Below are 16,054 nucleotides of genomic sequence, written 5' to 3'. Positions count from 1 at the left end.
GCATAATAATTTGGATCATTCATGTATGCAGTAGGAATTCTCCTCGTGAGAAGGATTTTTTAATATTTTCATTATTCTTATCTTTAATATAAAAATAAATAAAAAAAAATAAAAAGATTACTCATGCGCAAGTCATTAAAGTGACGCAGTAACAAAATCTACCAAACACCCTTCTTGATAACATCTTTATTTGCACTCCGTAGCTAGGAGAGTGTTACCAACGTTGGATAAGGAATATTCATAATGAATTTGAAAGAAAGATTAATAAATTATAAATTGAGTGTGCTCATTTTGACTTAATAAACAATTGTTTGTTTTTCTTTGAACATAAGTTGTACTAAAATTTACAAATTTGAAGAATCAAATTTAAAAATTATGCACTAACGACAAATTATTAGTTGTTCTTGGATACATTTAGTAATAGGTGTACACGGGAATAAGATACAAGTGTTAGCAATCATCAACATATCCATTATCGAGTACTGTATAACACTATAACTTAATAAATGAATGTCAATGTCACAGGCCGAAATATTTTTTTTTTCCCCTTATTTAACACCACCTCATTATACCATCAACATAGAATTGGATTTGGAAGTTTTTTTTTAGCCAATACTCCGTAATCCGTAGCACAATCTCGTTATTGCATTGCATGGGTTCTAAGTTAGTAAGTAAACATGTTTAGTTGCTTAGTAAACTTTCGTACGAAGTATTAGTTTTTCAAGGTAAGTGATTTTGACACTCCAAATATTGATAATTTGATATCGGATAAATTATAGTCAAGTTTGAACTCCATTTTACTGCATAGTGTTCTGATGGTTAAACGCTTGACCTACTCTTAAGCCAAATTCAACAAATTTTCAAATCTATCCACCAAATTTGGCAACGAGATTTGTCCAACAGCAAGAAGATAAGAACTCCTTGGTTCTTCAGAAAAATATGCAAGCAATCAAGCAGTGCTCTAAACAAGTCGAATTTTCGAAACAGAAATGATAAAACACTCATTCCTCTTCATTTTGATAGAAAAATTTTAAACAGACTAGCCGAGTACAAAACAACAGCTAAGTCTGATAGCAATTACAAAACATAAGCCTGAAAGTTTTGCCTTATTCAAAACCCCCATATTAGGACCTCAATTCAAAACACACTTTGATACTTGTCCTCTAAGCCTTTCCAAACTTTCCCAAACAGCAAAGACAAGCAAAAATAACTAACATCCTAAGCGAAAATTAAGATATAAGGCACACCACCCCTTTCCTCTTCGAAGATCCAATACGCCAATCTCCGTTCCCCACTCTAATACCTGTAGTGAGCTGGCTTGTATGGTCCCTCGACGGGCACGCTGATGTAGTCAGCCTGGTCCTTGGAAAGCTTGGTGAGCTTAGCACCGAGCTTGCCAAGATGAAGGGCAGCAACCTTCTCATCAAGGTGCTTGGGCAACACGTAAACTTCCTTCTTGTATTTGCCAGAATCCTTCTCGTTCCACAACTCAAGCTGAGCAATAACTTGGTTGGTGAATGAGCAGGACATGACAAAACTGGGGTGACCGGTGGCACAACCCAAGTTCATGAGACGACCCTCAGCCAAGACGATGATGCCAGTCTTGGTCTCGGGGAAGACAAAACGGTCAGTTTGGGGCTTGATGGTGATCCTCTTGACTCCTGGGTAGTTCTCAAGTCCTGCCATGTCAATTTCATTGTCAAAGTGACCAATGTTGCAAACAATGGCGTTGTTCTTCATCTTCCTCATGTCATCAACCATGATGATGTCCTTGTTACCGGTGGTGGTAACAAAGATATCAGCCTCAGAGACAACATCGTCCAAGGTCAAGACCTGGAAACCTTCCATTAGAGCTTGGAGAGCACAGATGGGATCAATCTCAGTCACGATCACACGGGCACCAGCTGCCTTCAAGGCAAGAGCACAACCCTTTCCGACATCTCCGTATCCACATACAACACCAACCTTTCCAGCAATCATAACATCGGTGGCTCTCATCAAACCATCGGGAAGGGAGTGACGGCATCCGTACAAGTTGTCAAACTGTAAACAAACACAAAAATGTTACAATCACACCACGTCAAATATCACATTTTCCTTCAAACATTGCAAGTTATGATAATGTCATTACAATGACTCAATTCTGATCAAGTGTATCTTAATCTACGACACGAATTTATACCTTGCTCTTGGTGACAGAGTCATTAACATTGATGGCGGGGAACAACAAGGTACCGTTAAGCTGCATCTGGTAAAGCCTCTTAACTCCGGTGGTGGTCTCCTCTGAGACACCAACCAATCTTTGCTTCATCTTGTGGTACCTCTTAGGGTCAACCTTCAAGCTCTCAACAATGAGGCCCAACACGAGTTGGAACTCCACATTGTCGGTAGAGCTTGGGTCGGGCACCTTTCCGGTCTTCTCAAACTCCTCCTCGGCCTTAACTCCCTCGTGGATCAACAAGGTAGCATCACCACCGTCATCAACGATAAGGTCCGGACCGCCAGCGGCGCCCCAGTCAAGAGCCCTCTCTGTGCACCACCAGTACTCCTGGAGGGTCTCACCCTTCCAGGCGAATACTGCAGCACTGTCCCTAGCAATAGCAGCAGCAGCATGGTCCTATATAACAAAGTAATTCAATTAATTAATCAACATTTCTAGTTAAAATCATGTATGTATACTATAATAGATCCACAAAAACCGCATCTGAATCTCAGCCAACAGTAATCCTAAAATTCATGCTAAGATCCGAAAATTGAGCTCATATATTCAGTTTTAACTTCAAAATTTCATGATATAATTACGTTTTTACAGATCTCAGCATCAAAATCAGGACAGTAACATTGAGATCAATTCATTTCATACTGTAATTATACAACTAATCCCACAAACAAATGATTACATAATTTTAATCATCCAATTAATTATAAATTAATATCATAAGATCTGAGATCTTAAGAATCCAGAAATGAACAACCCATTTCGAATTAAAAAGTGCAGAAATTAAACATGTATTCATTTTAAACTCTAGTTATATACCAAATCCCACCAAAAATGATTTAATAATTGAAGTATATACCACCATTTATATCATTAATCAAATACCCCACAATTCTAAAAATCAAAAAATACAAGATCTGAGATCTCAAACACTAGAAAAAAAACAACCCATTTCAAATCAAAAATTCTACAACTCAATCATTTACTCATTTCATCAAAATTATCACAAAATGAATCAAACCCAACAAGATCCAATCCACAAAAACAAAAAAAAGCCCATTTTAAGATCTGAAAATAACAGATCAAAAAGGGTATTGAATCGAAATAATGGCGAGATAGATGAAATTATACCTGGGTAGAGAAGATGTTGCAAGAACACCAACGAACTTCAGCACCAAGAGCAGTAAGAGTCTCAATAAGAACAGCAGTTTGAATAGTCATATGAAGAGATCCAGTAATCTTAGCACCTTTAAAAGGTTGAGAAGGACCAAATTCAGTACGGCAAGACATAAGTCCAGGCATTTCGACTTCAGCAAGCTCGATTTCGAGTCTACCGAAATCAGCCTGAGACATGTCTTTAACCTTGTACTCTCTTCCAGAGGTGGTCTTCTCGACTGACAATGGAGTCGCCGCCATTGTTGATGAGCTCGAAGAAGAAGAAGAAGAGAGAGAAAATGGAAGAAGTAGTAGTGAGAAGAGAGAAAGAGGGGTGTAGCGAGGAGTTAAGGGAGTGAGGGTAGGGATATAAATAGGTTTGAAGAGATTGGTTTTGACGGTCACGATTTATTTGAATTTATCAATGTTTTTGATTTTCAGGGGTTGGTGATTTGGAAAATTTTAATTTATTTAAATTGGAAAAAAAAAAAAATTGAATTGGGCTAATAGAATTGTTGTTTGTTGTTGTTGGTCTTGGACTATACTTGTGGAGTGTCATGTTTGAATTTGATGACTCTCGCCAAATAATCCGACCCATTTAACTTTTACTTTAAATTAATCGTCACGTATATTATTTTAAATACGTATAAAGTACTTTGTATAATGATTTATATTACGGAGTATTATTTATTGTTGAACGATTATAATACAAGGAAATGGTATATTATAAAGTGTAAAATTTGAACTTATGCTTCATGAATCGTGAATTCGTGATACATAGTTATAAATTTATAATACTTTCTCTCTGTTTCTTTTTTCACTGCCTTGAATGAAATTTAATATGAGTACCTCATTGATGAATATGTATACTTTCAAAAATAGTTATGCAGCAATTTGTTAGATTTGTTTTGATTTTTAAATGTCGAAATATATTGATATTTATAATTATTTGTATAACGTATTTATATATATTTTGAATGAGAGTTTCCAACCCAAGACGATTTATAATTACTTGTAGCGGACAATTTGGCCTTAATTCTTTTTCTCAATGAGCTGGAGGGGGAGGCAAGGCTTCATTTGATGAGACCTTCGCCCATAGAATAGCACCCCGCAAGGCCATAAATAGGTTTTTGGGTTGTTACAATTATGTATTGGAAACTCTGATATATTTAAATGAGACTATAAAAAAATAAGAAATAGTGAATTTATTGTTTATTGTGGCGTAATGGCCAAAACTGGTCGCATTGGTTTGTTGTATTGGAAATTAGGAGCTTAACTGAACTGAACTGTAATTAAGGCTCTGTTCACTTCAGCTTAATTTCAGTTCAGTTTAGTTCAGCTCCTAATTTCCTTTTCTCATAAAATATATATTTCGGTTCAATTCAATTTAGTTAAGTTCAGCTCTAATCAGTTATGTTCACTTTAGTTTAGCTCAGTTCAGTAAATGTAAACAGGCCCTTAGTTTTTCACATAATAAAGCATCTTGTAACACACCAATGGCCCCTATATATATGGATATATTACAATTAAGAAAACTTAGGGAAATCCTCACACTCTAAAGATAATAATCGGCATTGCCACGGTTATTATACGTAGCCACAATACATGTTATTCAATTCTGTGCCATAAACGTTAAAAAAGGAACTATAATAATCATGGTTTCAAAAAAAAAGGAACTATAATAATCAAACAACCATATAACTTTATAAATAGTAAGTTGTCTCTCTACGATTACCTACTCTATAAACCAATCCATAGACGTTGTTTTTATTAATTAGGGACAAAGGAAGCATAATGAACTTCTATCGTAGTTAAAAGCTTTAATAAGACTAGTTCTAATATTCTATTATGGTCATTGCCCTTTCTTCCCATGCTTCCTTCCAAAGTGAATAACCTTTTTCACCACAAACTAAAAGTAATTTTTTAACTTATCTTTATTGGTAGGTAATAAGATTATTCCAACGAATTGAAATTGAAAAATTTTGCATAAATCAATTAACATCGGGTTAGTAATCGATCCTTCGATAAAAGGAGGAAGAAACAAAAGGTGATAGATTTCTAAGTACATGAAAATGTCTCTAGTGAAAAATCGAAACTCAAACTTGAATCAATTTTTTTTTAAATAAATAATTATTCGATCTTTAATTTATGTATGTAAATATAGACGGTAATTTAAAATCTACTAAACGTTGACTATTTCAAATTAGAACTGAATTAGAGCCCAACCAAGTGAAAAATTTTCTTGATGAACGTTGTCGTGTTTCCAAATTTTCAAACCGTAAACCCAAAACCTAATGAAGTTAAAACAACTTTCTTACCACCTATTCAATTACTTATTGATCCCAAAGGTAAAAGCTTTGTATGAAATACATTTTTTAAAAAAACTAGCGAGTATTTAAGAACAATTCTTATAAACAAAATTCATGACATTTGGGCTCCACAATATGAGTGTAATTCTACGATTCTACAACATCCACAAATGAAGATTTTTTATTGTTTTGTCACCAACTTTATGGTTGGTATTCGGTAATGACTAATGAGTGACCTTTTTTAATTATTTTTTTATGGTAGTGAGTGACTTTAACAATGGCAAAATGGCAACACCCTTACGATGTTGATTTTTTCCCCCTTTTTTATACTTTAAATTTTGTTGAAAGTATAATTTAGAATTACATACTCTCTTCGTTTCAATTTACTATGTCTATTTTTTAATTTTATATTTCTGTTTAAATTTAATTGTTTATATCTATTTTTGACAATTACTTATTATTAATTTTTTATTATTGCATATCTTTTCCTTTCATTCTTTGAAATTATAATTACTACGTACAATCTAATATTTTTAATTTCTTAAAGTGACAAATATCACAATTTAGGTGTAATTCTCGAGAGGAGGATCTTTGTATCATAAAACATGATCTCATAATGTGTATGACTTGAGTCCATTTGACTAAAAGATCCTTGTGTTCTTCAACTTGATCAAATCTACGATAATTCAATATTGTGCTCAAGGAAAATATCTACATCAATTATTCTCTATGTTTAATATAATAGAGTAGTGTTTATAAAAAAACTTAGATTTGGCAAGAGCAGTGGCTTTATAGTTGTACTTGTTTAAGTGAAGTAGGTGAAACCAATTCTTTAATATTTTAAGCATATGGCCATATGGGCATGACCGCATAATTGATACATGAAGATCTCAAGGCACCTATACATTAAATTTTAATTTTAAGGAAAAAGGTAATCCAAAGTCCATTATTTTATTTTGTTGTTTGAATCTATGAGATTAAAGGCATATGTCTCATTTACTGAACTGAACTGAATAATTTATGAGAGAAGGAAATTAAGAATTAAACTGAATTGAAATGAAATAAAGCTGAAAAGAACAGGCCCTAAGAATGCATTTTTACATTCTCTATAACTAATGAAAAATAAAAAATGATTATGGATACATTTTATTCGCCTATAGAAAAAATTTCAAGGTTAATTAGAATTTTAGATTCAATTGAGAATCAGGTGTAAACATAAAATAATTATCATGATTGATAAGGTATATTTACGGCATGTTCTGATTGACTGAACTAAGCTAAACTGAATATTTTATGAGAGAATTAAAAACTGAATTGAACTGAAAATAATCTGAAGAAAATAGGCCCTTAGTTAATTTTTAATTAATTCAGGTATATAAAATGCACCTTAAATTGAGTATTCAGCAAAGAAAATTGTCAATTTATAGTAACCCTAGTGTTATAAGTTTTTCTTGTAATCATGTTATTTTCACCCTTGGTCCGAGAGACTTGAGCTTTCAAATTAGGCTCATTTAGTGTGTAATTACTTGGTATTGTCGATTGATACTTCAACTCCAATAATTTTCATAAGAATTACAACTTCTTGTCGAATTTACAACTCTCAATAAAACATAATGTCATTATTCCAAGTGTCACGACCTTATGAGTTCTTTTGTATACAATTTAAAGTTAGCCTAATCTATCAAATAAAAAGACAATTGGAGCAACATTTTCTTCGTATGCTTTTATTTTTTTCCCCTTGTATAAGTTAGTTATTTTGCATACAAAAACATGTAACAAAAATAACAATCACCCCACAACCCCCGCCAACAAAAATTATTTGTGATCACAATTAAACACCATCACATCCAAAAAAAAAAAAAAAAAAAAAAACAAAAAATTGGCTATTTCTCCTTTATTATTAATAAGAAAACTTAAAAAGAAAAAGGCAAAAAAAGAAAAAAGTTTTAGTAAAGAGAGAGTGAAATGAAGTGGTGTCGGTGGCCCATATAAACAGGAGAGGTGAACAAGTGTATGAATTTTCATATAATCAAACGAAATTGGTGCAGGGCCACCGGATAACGAGTGACGCTACACACTTCATTGGCTCACGTTCACTAGTCGCTGCGGTATCAAGTCACCTTTTTCAATTATTAAATTAATCCTTCGTGTTCTTTTAAGTGTTACAGTTTGACCGATACATAGTTTTAGACTTTTAGGCAATTTAATTGACTTAAATAAAATAAGAAGTTGTAAAAGAAAGATAATGGGGTTAATAGCTTATAGATTAGTAATGAATGTAAGAGGAAAAATAAAAAAGTAATAGCGGGTTTGAGTAGGGACCATGAAAAGAGTATATACTATTTTAATGTAACGTTTTGGCAAAAAAAAGAAGTGTCACACTTATTAAAACACGGTCGTGTTTATAATTCTTTCTAATAATACCTCTTTGTTATCTTTGTTTCAAAATAAATGTTTCATTTGAATTAGTATACTGAATTTATCAAAGTAAAATTTAGGTCATTAATATATTTAATTATCATTATCTATAAATTATAAAAAGTTAAAATTAAGAAATATACATTAAGGGCATGTCACGTTTACCTTATTTTCACTTATTTCAGATGTAATAAGTTCAGATGAGTTCAAAGAAGTTCTGTTAAGTTCAGATTAGTTTTGTTCTACGAAAAAAAAATATGAATAAGGGTTACGTACGCAAATACAAATTACAACTAAAATAAAGGGTGTGTTCTATTCATCTGATTTTCAGCTTTTAAATTTAACTGAATTAATTTGAGTTTATTAAAACTTAGGGTCTGTTCTCTTACGTTGAAATTCAGTTCAGTTCAGTTCATTTTAGTTCAACTCGGTTCGGTTCAGTTCAGTTCAGTTCAGTTTTCCTTCTCTTATAAAATATTCATTTCAGTTCAGTTGAGTTCAGCTTAATTCATTTCAGTACAGTTTAGTTCAATTCACCTCAGCTGAGTTCAGTCAATGAGAACATGGCCTTATTTTAGTTGTAAATTGAACTTGGGTAACCTTTAATAGAACTTTGTTTTTTAAAACTGAACTTATTTAAACTTATTTAAACTTATTTTTCTAAACTTAACTAAACTTATCTGAACTTATTTGACCTTGAAATAAGTGAAAATAAAATAAAGAGATCAGACCCTAAGTTTTAATAAGGTCTAACAAGTTTAAATAAGTTAAGGTAAGTTTTGATAAGTGAAAATCAAGTAAATTAAGTAGAACACACCAAGATGATTCCAACAAATATAAACATGATTATTTACTATTTTAAGTACTCTATATAAAGCATCATTATTGGAGATCAAAGTGGAATATGTATGAATAATGAAAAAGTCAAATTAAAACACTTATTTTGAAATTTAAGGAGTAAGAAAAAGACCAAAATCCTTTTGTTACGAACCCTCCTTTTGAATTGTCGCTTTTTATCCAAGTTAAACCGATACAAACGTCTGGAGGTAAAAATACCCAAAGCCACGTGGCCCAATTAGAAGTCAACATCTAGCCCTCTCCTATGTTGAGTTAGCTCAGCCGAAATTGGCCAACCAGAGCTTGCCACGTGGCAAGCAACAGGAATTCCCCTAATGATGATACCTACAAAAGTCGCAAAGATTCAATTCTCGAAAAGATACATCATAAAAAAAGTATCGACTATGCATCGTATTGAGCAGTTAGTCAAAATACACCTAAATGAAAATTGATTTTGACACACCTCTATGTGAGAAGAGCATAGAAAACTGTGTTCTCACGTAAATTTGTATCAAAATTAATTTTGGTGGGCCAAAATCATTTTCCCTTCTTATCACCCTAGTGGCACATTGTATGTATTTAAGGCCACTTAAAATATCTCAATCATTTATTGATGGGACATGTTCATTATTAGATTTTTCATTAACCATAATTCATCATAAACGGTGCATAAGTCAAAGGTGTGCAAATAAAAAAAAAAAAAAATCCCTAATCACTAATGAGAAGTTCAGTAAGCTGGCCAAATTATATATTCTCCCTCAATTTCAACGCATTCACTAGTTATATTGTCCAATTAAGCCTTTGTTTAATTTCCTTTAAATAATATCAAATTTAAGAATGAAGAATGTGCTTTATTAAGCTAAACAAATACTTGTAACTTGGAATGTAGAAAAGTTGATTGTTCCTTTCTTTACAATATGGATTGGTGGTTTTAATTTTAAAAATACCTGTACTACTTGTACTCCATAAACTTTGCAAACATTAAGCAGCATGTCAAAAATAACTGTATTACTTTTCCTAAAAAATAAAAAAAATAAAAAATAAAAAAAATAAAAAAAATAAAAAAAAATAAAAAAAATAACTGTATTACTTTACATAAACTATACTTCCTCCGTTTTCTTTTACTTGCAACACAGCCTTGTGGCACGTGTTTTGAGGTCGGATTTATGTAATGTAAACGGATAAATTTTTCATTATAATTTTTACAAATGATACTTAACCCTATTCTAATTTTCGTGTAAAAATTATATTGATAAAATCGCTCTTTTATCTTCACTAATTATCTCCTAAAACTGCGTACTTAAAAGGTGTGTTGTAAGTAAAAGAAAACGGAGGAAGTATAAAATACATGCTACTCCATTTAATTTTGTCCAATCCACCAACTCTGACCACTAATTTTAAATAATTTTTAAAATAAGCAATTAGGCAGCCAAAGCTAGCTCATGACTAATGAAGAGAGTTAATCATACTAGGTTGCCACTTTTGTAGTTGGTGTTTGGTAAGGACTATAATATACTTTATCTTACAAAATAGCTGCAATTTAAGAGTACAAATTAGTCATGACATCATTTTAAGTTTATAGGCTATATTAGATTAGAGGCTCGATCTCCAAAAATAAAGAAGTTAGCTTGAGATCATAACTATCATTCACCATATTGTGCCGTCTTATCTTGAACATCTGGTTATATTACTTATTGTAATGATAAATTAGAAGATAGAATTAATTTTATATCTTAAAATGGTGTTAGTTTGGAATTTTTCCTAGCAAAATAATAGTTTGAAATTTAAGGAAAATTAAAGTCAGTTGGCTACATTTATCGTCTTCCAATCAAGTTTTAATTGATTGTGTAATTATTTTGTTTTCAGTTTCTAAAATTATGTTTGACAAAGTTTTCATCTTTTTCCAAATATATCAATCCACAATTGCTATGATATATTTATAGACTATCTAATATTATTAGTGTTACTATTAATATTATTAGTATTACTATTATATAATAGAGTTATTTTGGTACAAGAAACCTTTTTTTTAAAATAAAAACAAAATATACTCAATTATTAGAACACTGTCAATTCCTGTAATTTAATTGGGCCAAAAATATATCTCATGAATGTCAAATAGTTGGGTCTTGGGTACTTAAATAGTAAATTGAAGTTAATTATCTAATCATGGTCATTACCAACTCCCAAAATTAGCTTTTCTCTAAGTATAAAATTGCTTAATAAAGTCACTACTTTTTCAAACAATTCACCAACCACAATAACAATGACATAATCAAACTCCTTACTAACGTAGTAATGTACACCTTATTTCTCACCTACTACATACTACCACGTACATTTTCGCTTCGTTGTACTTGTACACCAACCTTTGCTTAGTGGCATTCCAATAAAAACAAGATTTTATTTGTATAACAAATTTTAGGTATGAATATTCACATGATGTGATATTTCTTATCTATAACAAGTTCATATAAGTTTGGTAAAATGTGCCAACTTAAGGTCAATCAAGCTTGTAGTAATATAATATTATATGATAACTTTCTTAATTTTGAAATTAATACATTATCGACCTCGATTATATCTGTAAAGATCCAACTAATCTAATTCAAATTTGATCGAGGAATAACCCGATTGATAATGGCCGGAGTGTAAAGTTCATGAAAAGTTCAAAAAACTGCAGTTCTATTGTATTAAAGCGAACTTCAATTCTACATTTAAGTGTAAAATTTAAAAGATCAATATGTGAAAAAGTCAACTTAATTCTTACGGGATCATAATCAAATCAATCATCACAGACTCACAGTTCTCTTAGTTCATGCCCCAGCACCCTCACATGACAGCTGACAGGATTCAAACCTTAAATCTTTAGGATCCAAAATAAAAACCTTGCTAAAATGAGTTACTCTTTGTTAGGTAGTTTGACAAGTAGTTATATGGTCAATATGAATAAGTATTATTTACTGCATCCTAATTTCATGAAATTGAAAAGAGAGTATTATCTCACTATATGTTGTGGACTAGTGGGTTAGTGAAGTCCACAAACCGCAAAGGGCCCAAATCAGATATTTTTAACCATATTATATTTGTATTAATAATTTTTTTTTTATATTATTGTAAAATAAAATAAGAAATATTTTTATGTGTCGACACTTTCATTTTCTCAGATCCAAAACCAACCTCTTCTTTCTCTCTCCTCTTTTTCTCTCTCTCCACCAAACACAGCAGTCAAAAAAATAACATTTATTTAAATTATTTTTTTTTTTATTTCATCATCTTAATATAAAAAATAAAATAAAATAAAATGATGCACCAAATCTCATCATCACTGTACTACAAGGATATAAAGGTAAATTCACAACCTCTCATTTCCCTCTTTAAATCTCCTCCGCATTTCATCAAACACCTTGTGTGCACTCCCTCTTCTCTCCTCCCTCCATCTTCTTCTTCATCCATTCTCCAATCTTCTGCAAACCCATCTTCTCTCTCCTCCCCTCTTTCAATGGATCCCGTCAATGTCTGGGGAAACACTTCCCTCGAAGAAATCGACCCAGAAATCTTCGACCTCATTGAGAAAGAAAAGCGTCGTCAATGTCGAGGCATTGAGCTCATCGCATCCGAAAATTTCACCTCATTTGCCGTCATTGAAGCTCTTGGATCTGCTCTAACCAACAAATACTCAGAGGGTATGCCCGGAAACCGCTACTATGGTGGCAACGAGCATATCGATGTGATCGAGAATCTTTGCCGATCAAGGGCACTTGAATGTTACAGGCTAAACCCAGAAAAATGGGGTGTTAATGTTCAGCCTTATTCTGGGAGTCCGGCGAATTTCGCGGCTTACACGGCCGTGTTGAATCCGCACGACAGGATTATGGGGCTTGATCTTCCTTCAGGTGGGCATTTGACTCATGGGTATTACACTGCTGGTGGGAAGAAGATCTCTGCAACTTCGATTTACTTTGAGAGTTTGCCTTACAAAGTCAATTTCCAAACTGGGTATATTGATTATGATAAGCTTGAAGAGAAAGCTTTGGACTTTAGGCCTAAATTGATTATTTGTGGTGGAAGTGCTTATCCTAGGGATTGGGATTATGCCAGATTTAGGTCTATTGCTGATAAGTGTGGTGCTCTTTTGCTCTGTGATATGGCTCACATTAGTGGCCTTGTTGCTGCTGAGGTATATCTCTTTATTTATTATTATTATTCTTCATTTGATTTTTGTTGGGTTTTTTTTTGAATTATTGTTTCTTAGATTTTATTCTTGTTTTTGAATTATTTAGTATTGATTTGATGTGGGTTGTTGAAAATAATTGATTATTAGATCTGGTCTTGTGATTTTTTAAAATTGTTTTTTTGGGTTAATTATAGGATGTGCGATCTGATAATGGCGAATTGGTCCAATATTGGATCTGGAATTTGTGTGTGTTTTTGTTATATGTATCGAACGGGCTCGTTTGGTAGGTGGTAATAGATGGCGATATTGTTAGTGAAGTTAAATGTAATTCTGCAATCATGGTAATTGTTTTGAGTAAATGACAGTGATGAGAAAGACTGTGTAATGTATCTGTCTCTAATTTGCATTTTACTGAGTAAATATTATGCATTTGTTACCATTATGTTTGTATCTTGTGTATGGTTGTTTGCCTATGAAGTGATTGGTTTTACTACAATTGTACAATGTAATAGTGTGTGTATAATTAGCATTTTGTTCTTTATCATCTCATTATCTGGCTGTTGTAGCTTGTAAGGCGGTTATCATTGTATTAGATGGAGTTAATATGGAAAGTGTGGATAAATAAGATGTTATTACTGATAAATTTGGTTGTTGCTTGTTAGAGACTTAGAATGCTATTGAATTAGATGGAGTTAATATGGATAGTGTGGATAAATAAGATGTTATTATTGATAAATTTGGTTGTTAGAGATTGGGAATACTCTCCTTGAGGAAGCTGGTTAAAGCGATATGATGGTTGCATGAAATTGATACCCTTGCATAGCTGATCTCTAACTTTTGCTGATGTTTTGAGTGCAGGAAGCTGCTAGTCCCTTCGATTACTGTGATATTGTCACCACCACTACTCACAAGAGTCTTAGGGGTCCAAGGGCTGGTATGATTTTCTACCGTAAAGGCCCAAAACCACCAAAGAAGGGCCAACCCGAGGATGCTGTTTACGACTTTGAGGACAAGATCAACTTTGCTGTTTTCCCTTCTCTGCAAGGTGGTCCTCACAACCACCAAATTGGTGCCTTGGCTGTTGCTCTTAAGCAAGCCATGTCTCCTGGGTTCAAGGCTTATGCCAAGCAAGTGAGGGCGAATGCTGTTGCAATTGGAAACTATCTTATGAGCAAGGGATACAGCATTGTTACTGGAGGAACCGAGAATCATCTTGTTCTCTGGGATCTTCGTCCACTTGGATTGACAGGTAACTTCAAGACAAACCATTTGCAGCCCTTTTGCTGCATTCTTTACTATTGTGAATCTTTGGAAGATAGGTAGTAGATTTTCAAAGCATTGACTTATTCTCAATATGTTGGCAGGAAACAAGGTGGAGAAGCTCTGCGATCTCTGCAACATTACTGTGAACAAGAATGCTGTGTTTGGTGACAGCAGTGCTTTGGCTCCAGGAGGTGTACGAATTGGTATGGATCATAAAAGTTTTAGTTATTGCATTGAAAGTTTGAAACTTAAAACCAACACAAGTAATAGTGCATCACTGCATTAGTATTTTAATTGTTCATGTTATAGGTGTCGGTAATTATGTGACCTATAGCAATGATAATTTGAAACTTAAAACTAACAGTTAATACTTAATAGTGAGTTGGTATATTGCTTGAACATATTTTAGCGTTTTGGTACTTCTGTGACCTAGTGACAGATAAATATTGAACGAGAAAATTTGTTTCACGTGGGTTAAATTACATGGAATGATGGGAGTGTTGCTTCTTTGTACCGAATATTAGACTAATAGGATTATTTTGACTTCTTGGTGCAATGCATATAACTTGAACTCATGGAAAATTGGCCAATTAGAATATCTGGCTTTGCCATGCTTTCCAATCTTAAATTAGTGTCTCCACGATAAGATTATTTCTTTTTTGTCCTGAGGTGATCATATGACGGCTTAGATTCCTAATGCCAGGTTTATAATGCATCTGTACTTTCATTAGTTATCACGTACAAGATTATGGGAATTGGAATTTGTCAACCTGGCTGCATTTGTTTGACTTATACGAATAAATAATCTTATTTTGTATAAAAAAATTCTCCATCTTTTGACTTATATCCACCAAAATGGACTGTATCTCTAAATTTAGGAATTGTGTGCTTGTAATTCTACACTGCTCCCTAATTTTATTTGCTAAGCAATGATGTATTAATATAAATTGTGTGTTTGGTAGGTGCTCCTGCCATGACTTCAAGAGGACTCTTGGAGAAGGATTTCGAGCAGATTGGTGAGTTCCTTCACAGGGCCGTCACCATCACTTTGAACATCCAAAAGGAGTATGGTAAGCTCCTCAAGGACTTCAACAAAGGTCTAGTGAACAACAAGGAGATCGAACAACTCAAGGCTGACGTTGAGAAGTTTTCATCTTCATATGACATGCCTGGTTTCTTGAAGTCCGAGTTGAAGTACAAGGACTAAGTATTTTCGTGTAATGATAATCAGGATCACTTCAGTTTTCTCCACGAGCGAAGCCTCCAATGTTATGCTGTCTCAGTGGAAGAAAGCTAATTGTGCTTTTTAGTAGTATATTAGGGGATTTGATCCAAAGAAAAAAGTTCTGGAATTTTTACATTTCAGTGAGTTCAGTAGTTATTTTTTCTTTTCTTTTTTCTCTATTGAAATTAATCAAAGCAGTTTTTCATTTGGAGGTGAAATTTATATGAAATAAACATTGTAAAATTGCCTTTTCTTCCCCCGTTATACCTGTGCAGCTGTGCTTTATCAAATTAATTAGGTAGCCAAGGTTGAATGTCGGTATCTTCCACTTTCTCAATGCTGTAATGTCAATCCTCTTGGATGAAATTTGCTGCTTGCTCATTATAAGCAACTACGAGTACTCCGTAACTAGTTCCAGGTCGATTAATGTCGAATGCTATGATGCAAATATA

General features: G+C 33.0%; 2 protein-coding genes across 2 annotated transcripts; one reads left to right on the top strand and one right to left on the bottom strand.

The window, feature by feature from the left end:
* Nucleotides 1-990: 990 nt before the first annotated feature.
* On the bottom strand, nucleotides 991-3,716 carry LOC145608915 (adenosylhomocysteinase). Its single transcript, XM_081664500.1, has 3 exons — nucleotides 3,350-3,716; nucleotides 2,183-2,617; nucleotides 991-2,043 (listed from the first exon to the last, which is right to left on the bottom strand). The coding sequence occupies exons 1-3, from the start codon at nucleotides 3,632-3,634 to the stop codon at nucleotides 1,297-1,299; spliced, it is 1,467 nt and encodes a 488-aa protein (XP_081520626.1). The 5' UTR covers nucleotides 3,635-3,716; the 3' UTR covers nucleotides 991-1,296.
* Nucleotides 3,717-12,226: 8,510 nt separating this feature from the next.
* Nucleotides 12,227-15,852, top strand: LOC145608693 (serine hydroxymethyltransferase 4-like). Its single transcript, XM_081664299.1, has 4 exons — nucleotides 12,227-13,117; nucleotides 13,973-14,363; nucleotides 14,479-14,580; nucleotides 15,340-15,852. Exons 1-4 carry the CDS (start codon nucleotides 12,242-12,244, stop codon nucleotides 15,582-15,584), a joined length of 1,614 nt encoding a protein of 537 aa, XP_081520425.1. The 5' UTR covers nucleotides 12,227-12,241; the 3' UTR covers nucleotides 15,585-15,852.
* The last annotated feature ends 202 nt before the right edge of the window (nucleotides 15,853-16,054 follow it).

The sequence above is a fragment of the Chenopodium album genome, chromosome 23 (genome assembly GCF_948465745.1).
Source record: "Chenopodium album chromosome 23, dcCheAlbu1.1, whole genome shotgun sequence".
NCBI classification, from domain to species: domain Eukaryota; kingdom Viridiplantae; phylum Streptophyta; class Magnoliopsida; order Caryophyllales; family Amaranthaceae; genus Chenopodium; species Chenopodium album.
This window is presented reverse-complemented; position numbering and strand designations above follow the sequence as displayed.

What these genes read in the sequence shown, in the direction of transcription:
- LOC145608693 (XM_081664299.1), top strand. Translation starts at nt 12,242, where the DNA reads ATGATGCACCAAATCTCATCATCACTGTACTACAAGGATATAAAGGTA. An exon ending in GTGGCCTTGTTGCTGCTGAG is followed by an intron (nt 13,118 to 13,972) that starts GTATATCTCTTT and finishes TTTTGAGTGCAG; the next exon opens with GAAGCTGCTAGTCCCTTCGA. An exon ending in TCGTCCACTTGGATTGACAG is followed by an intron (nt 14,364 to 14,478) that starts GTAACTTCAAGA and finishes ATATGTTGGCAG; the next exon opens with GAAACAAGGTGGAGAAGCTC.
- LOC145608915 (XM_081664500.1), bottom strand. Translation starts at nt 3,634, where the DNA reads ATGGCGGCGACTCCATTGTCAGTCGAGAAGACCACCTCTGGAAGAGAG. An exon ending in GCAACATCTTCTCTACCCAG is followed by an intron (nt 2,618 to 3,349) that starts GTATAATTTCAT and finishes TTTGTTATATAG; the next exon opens with GACCATGCTGCTGCTGCTAT. An exon ending in ACTCTGTCACCAAGAGCAAG is followed by an intron (nt 2,044 to 2,182) that starts GTATAAATTCGT and finishes GTTTGTTTACAG; the next exon opens with TTTGACAACTTGTACGGATG.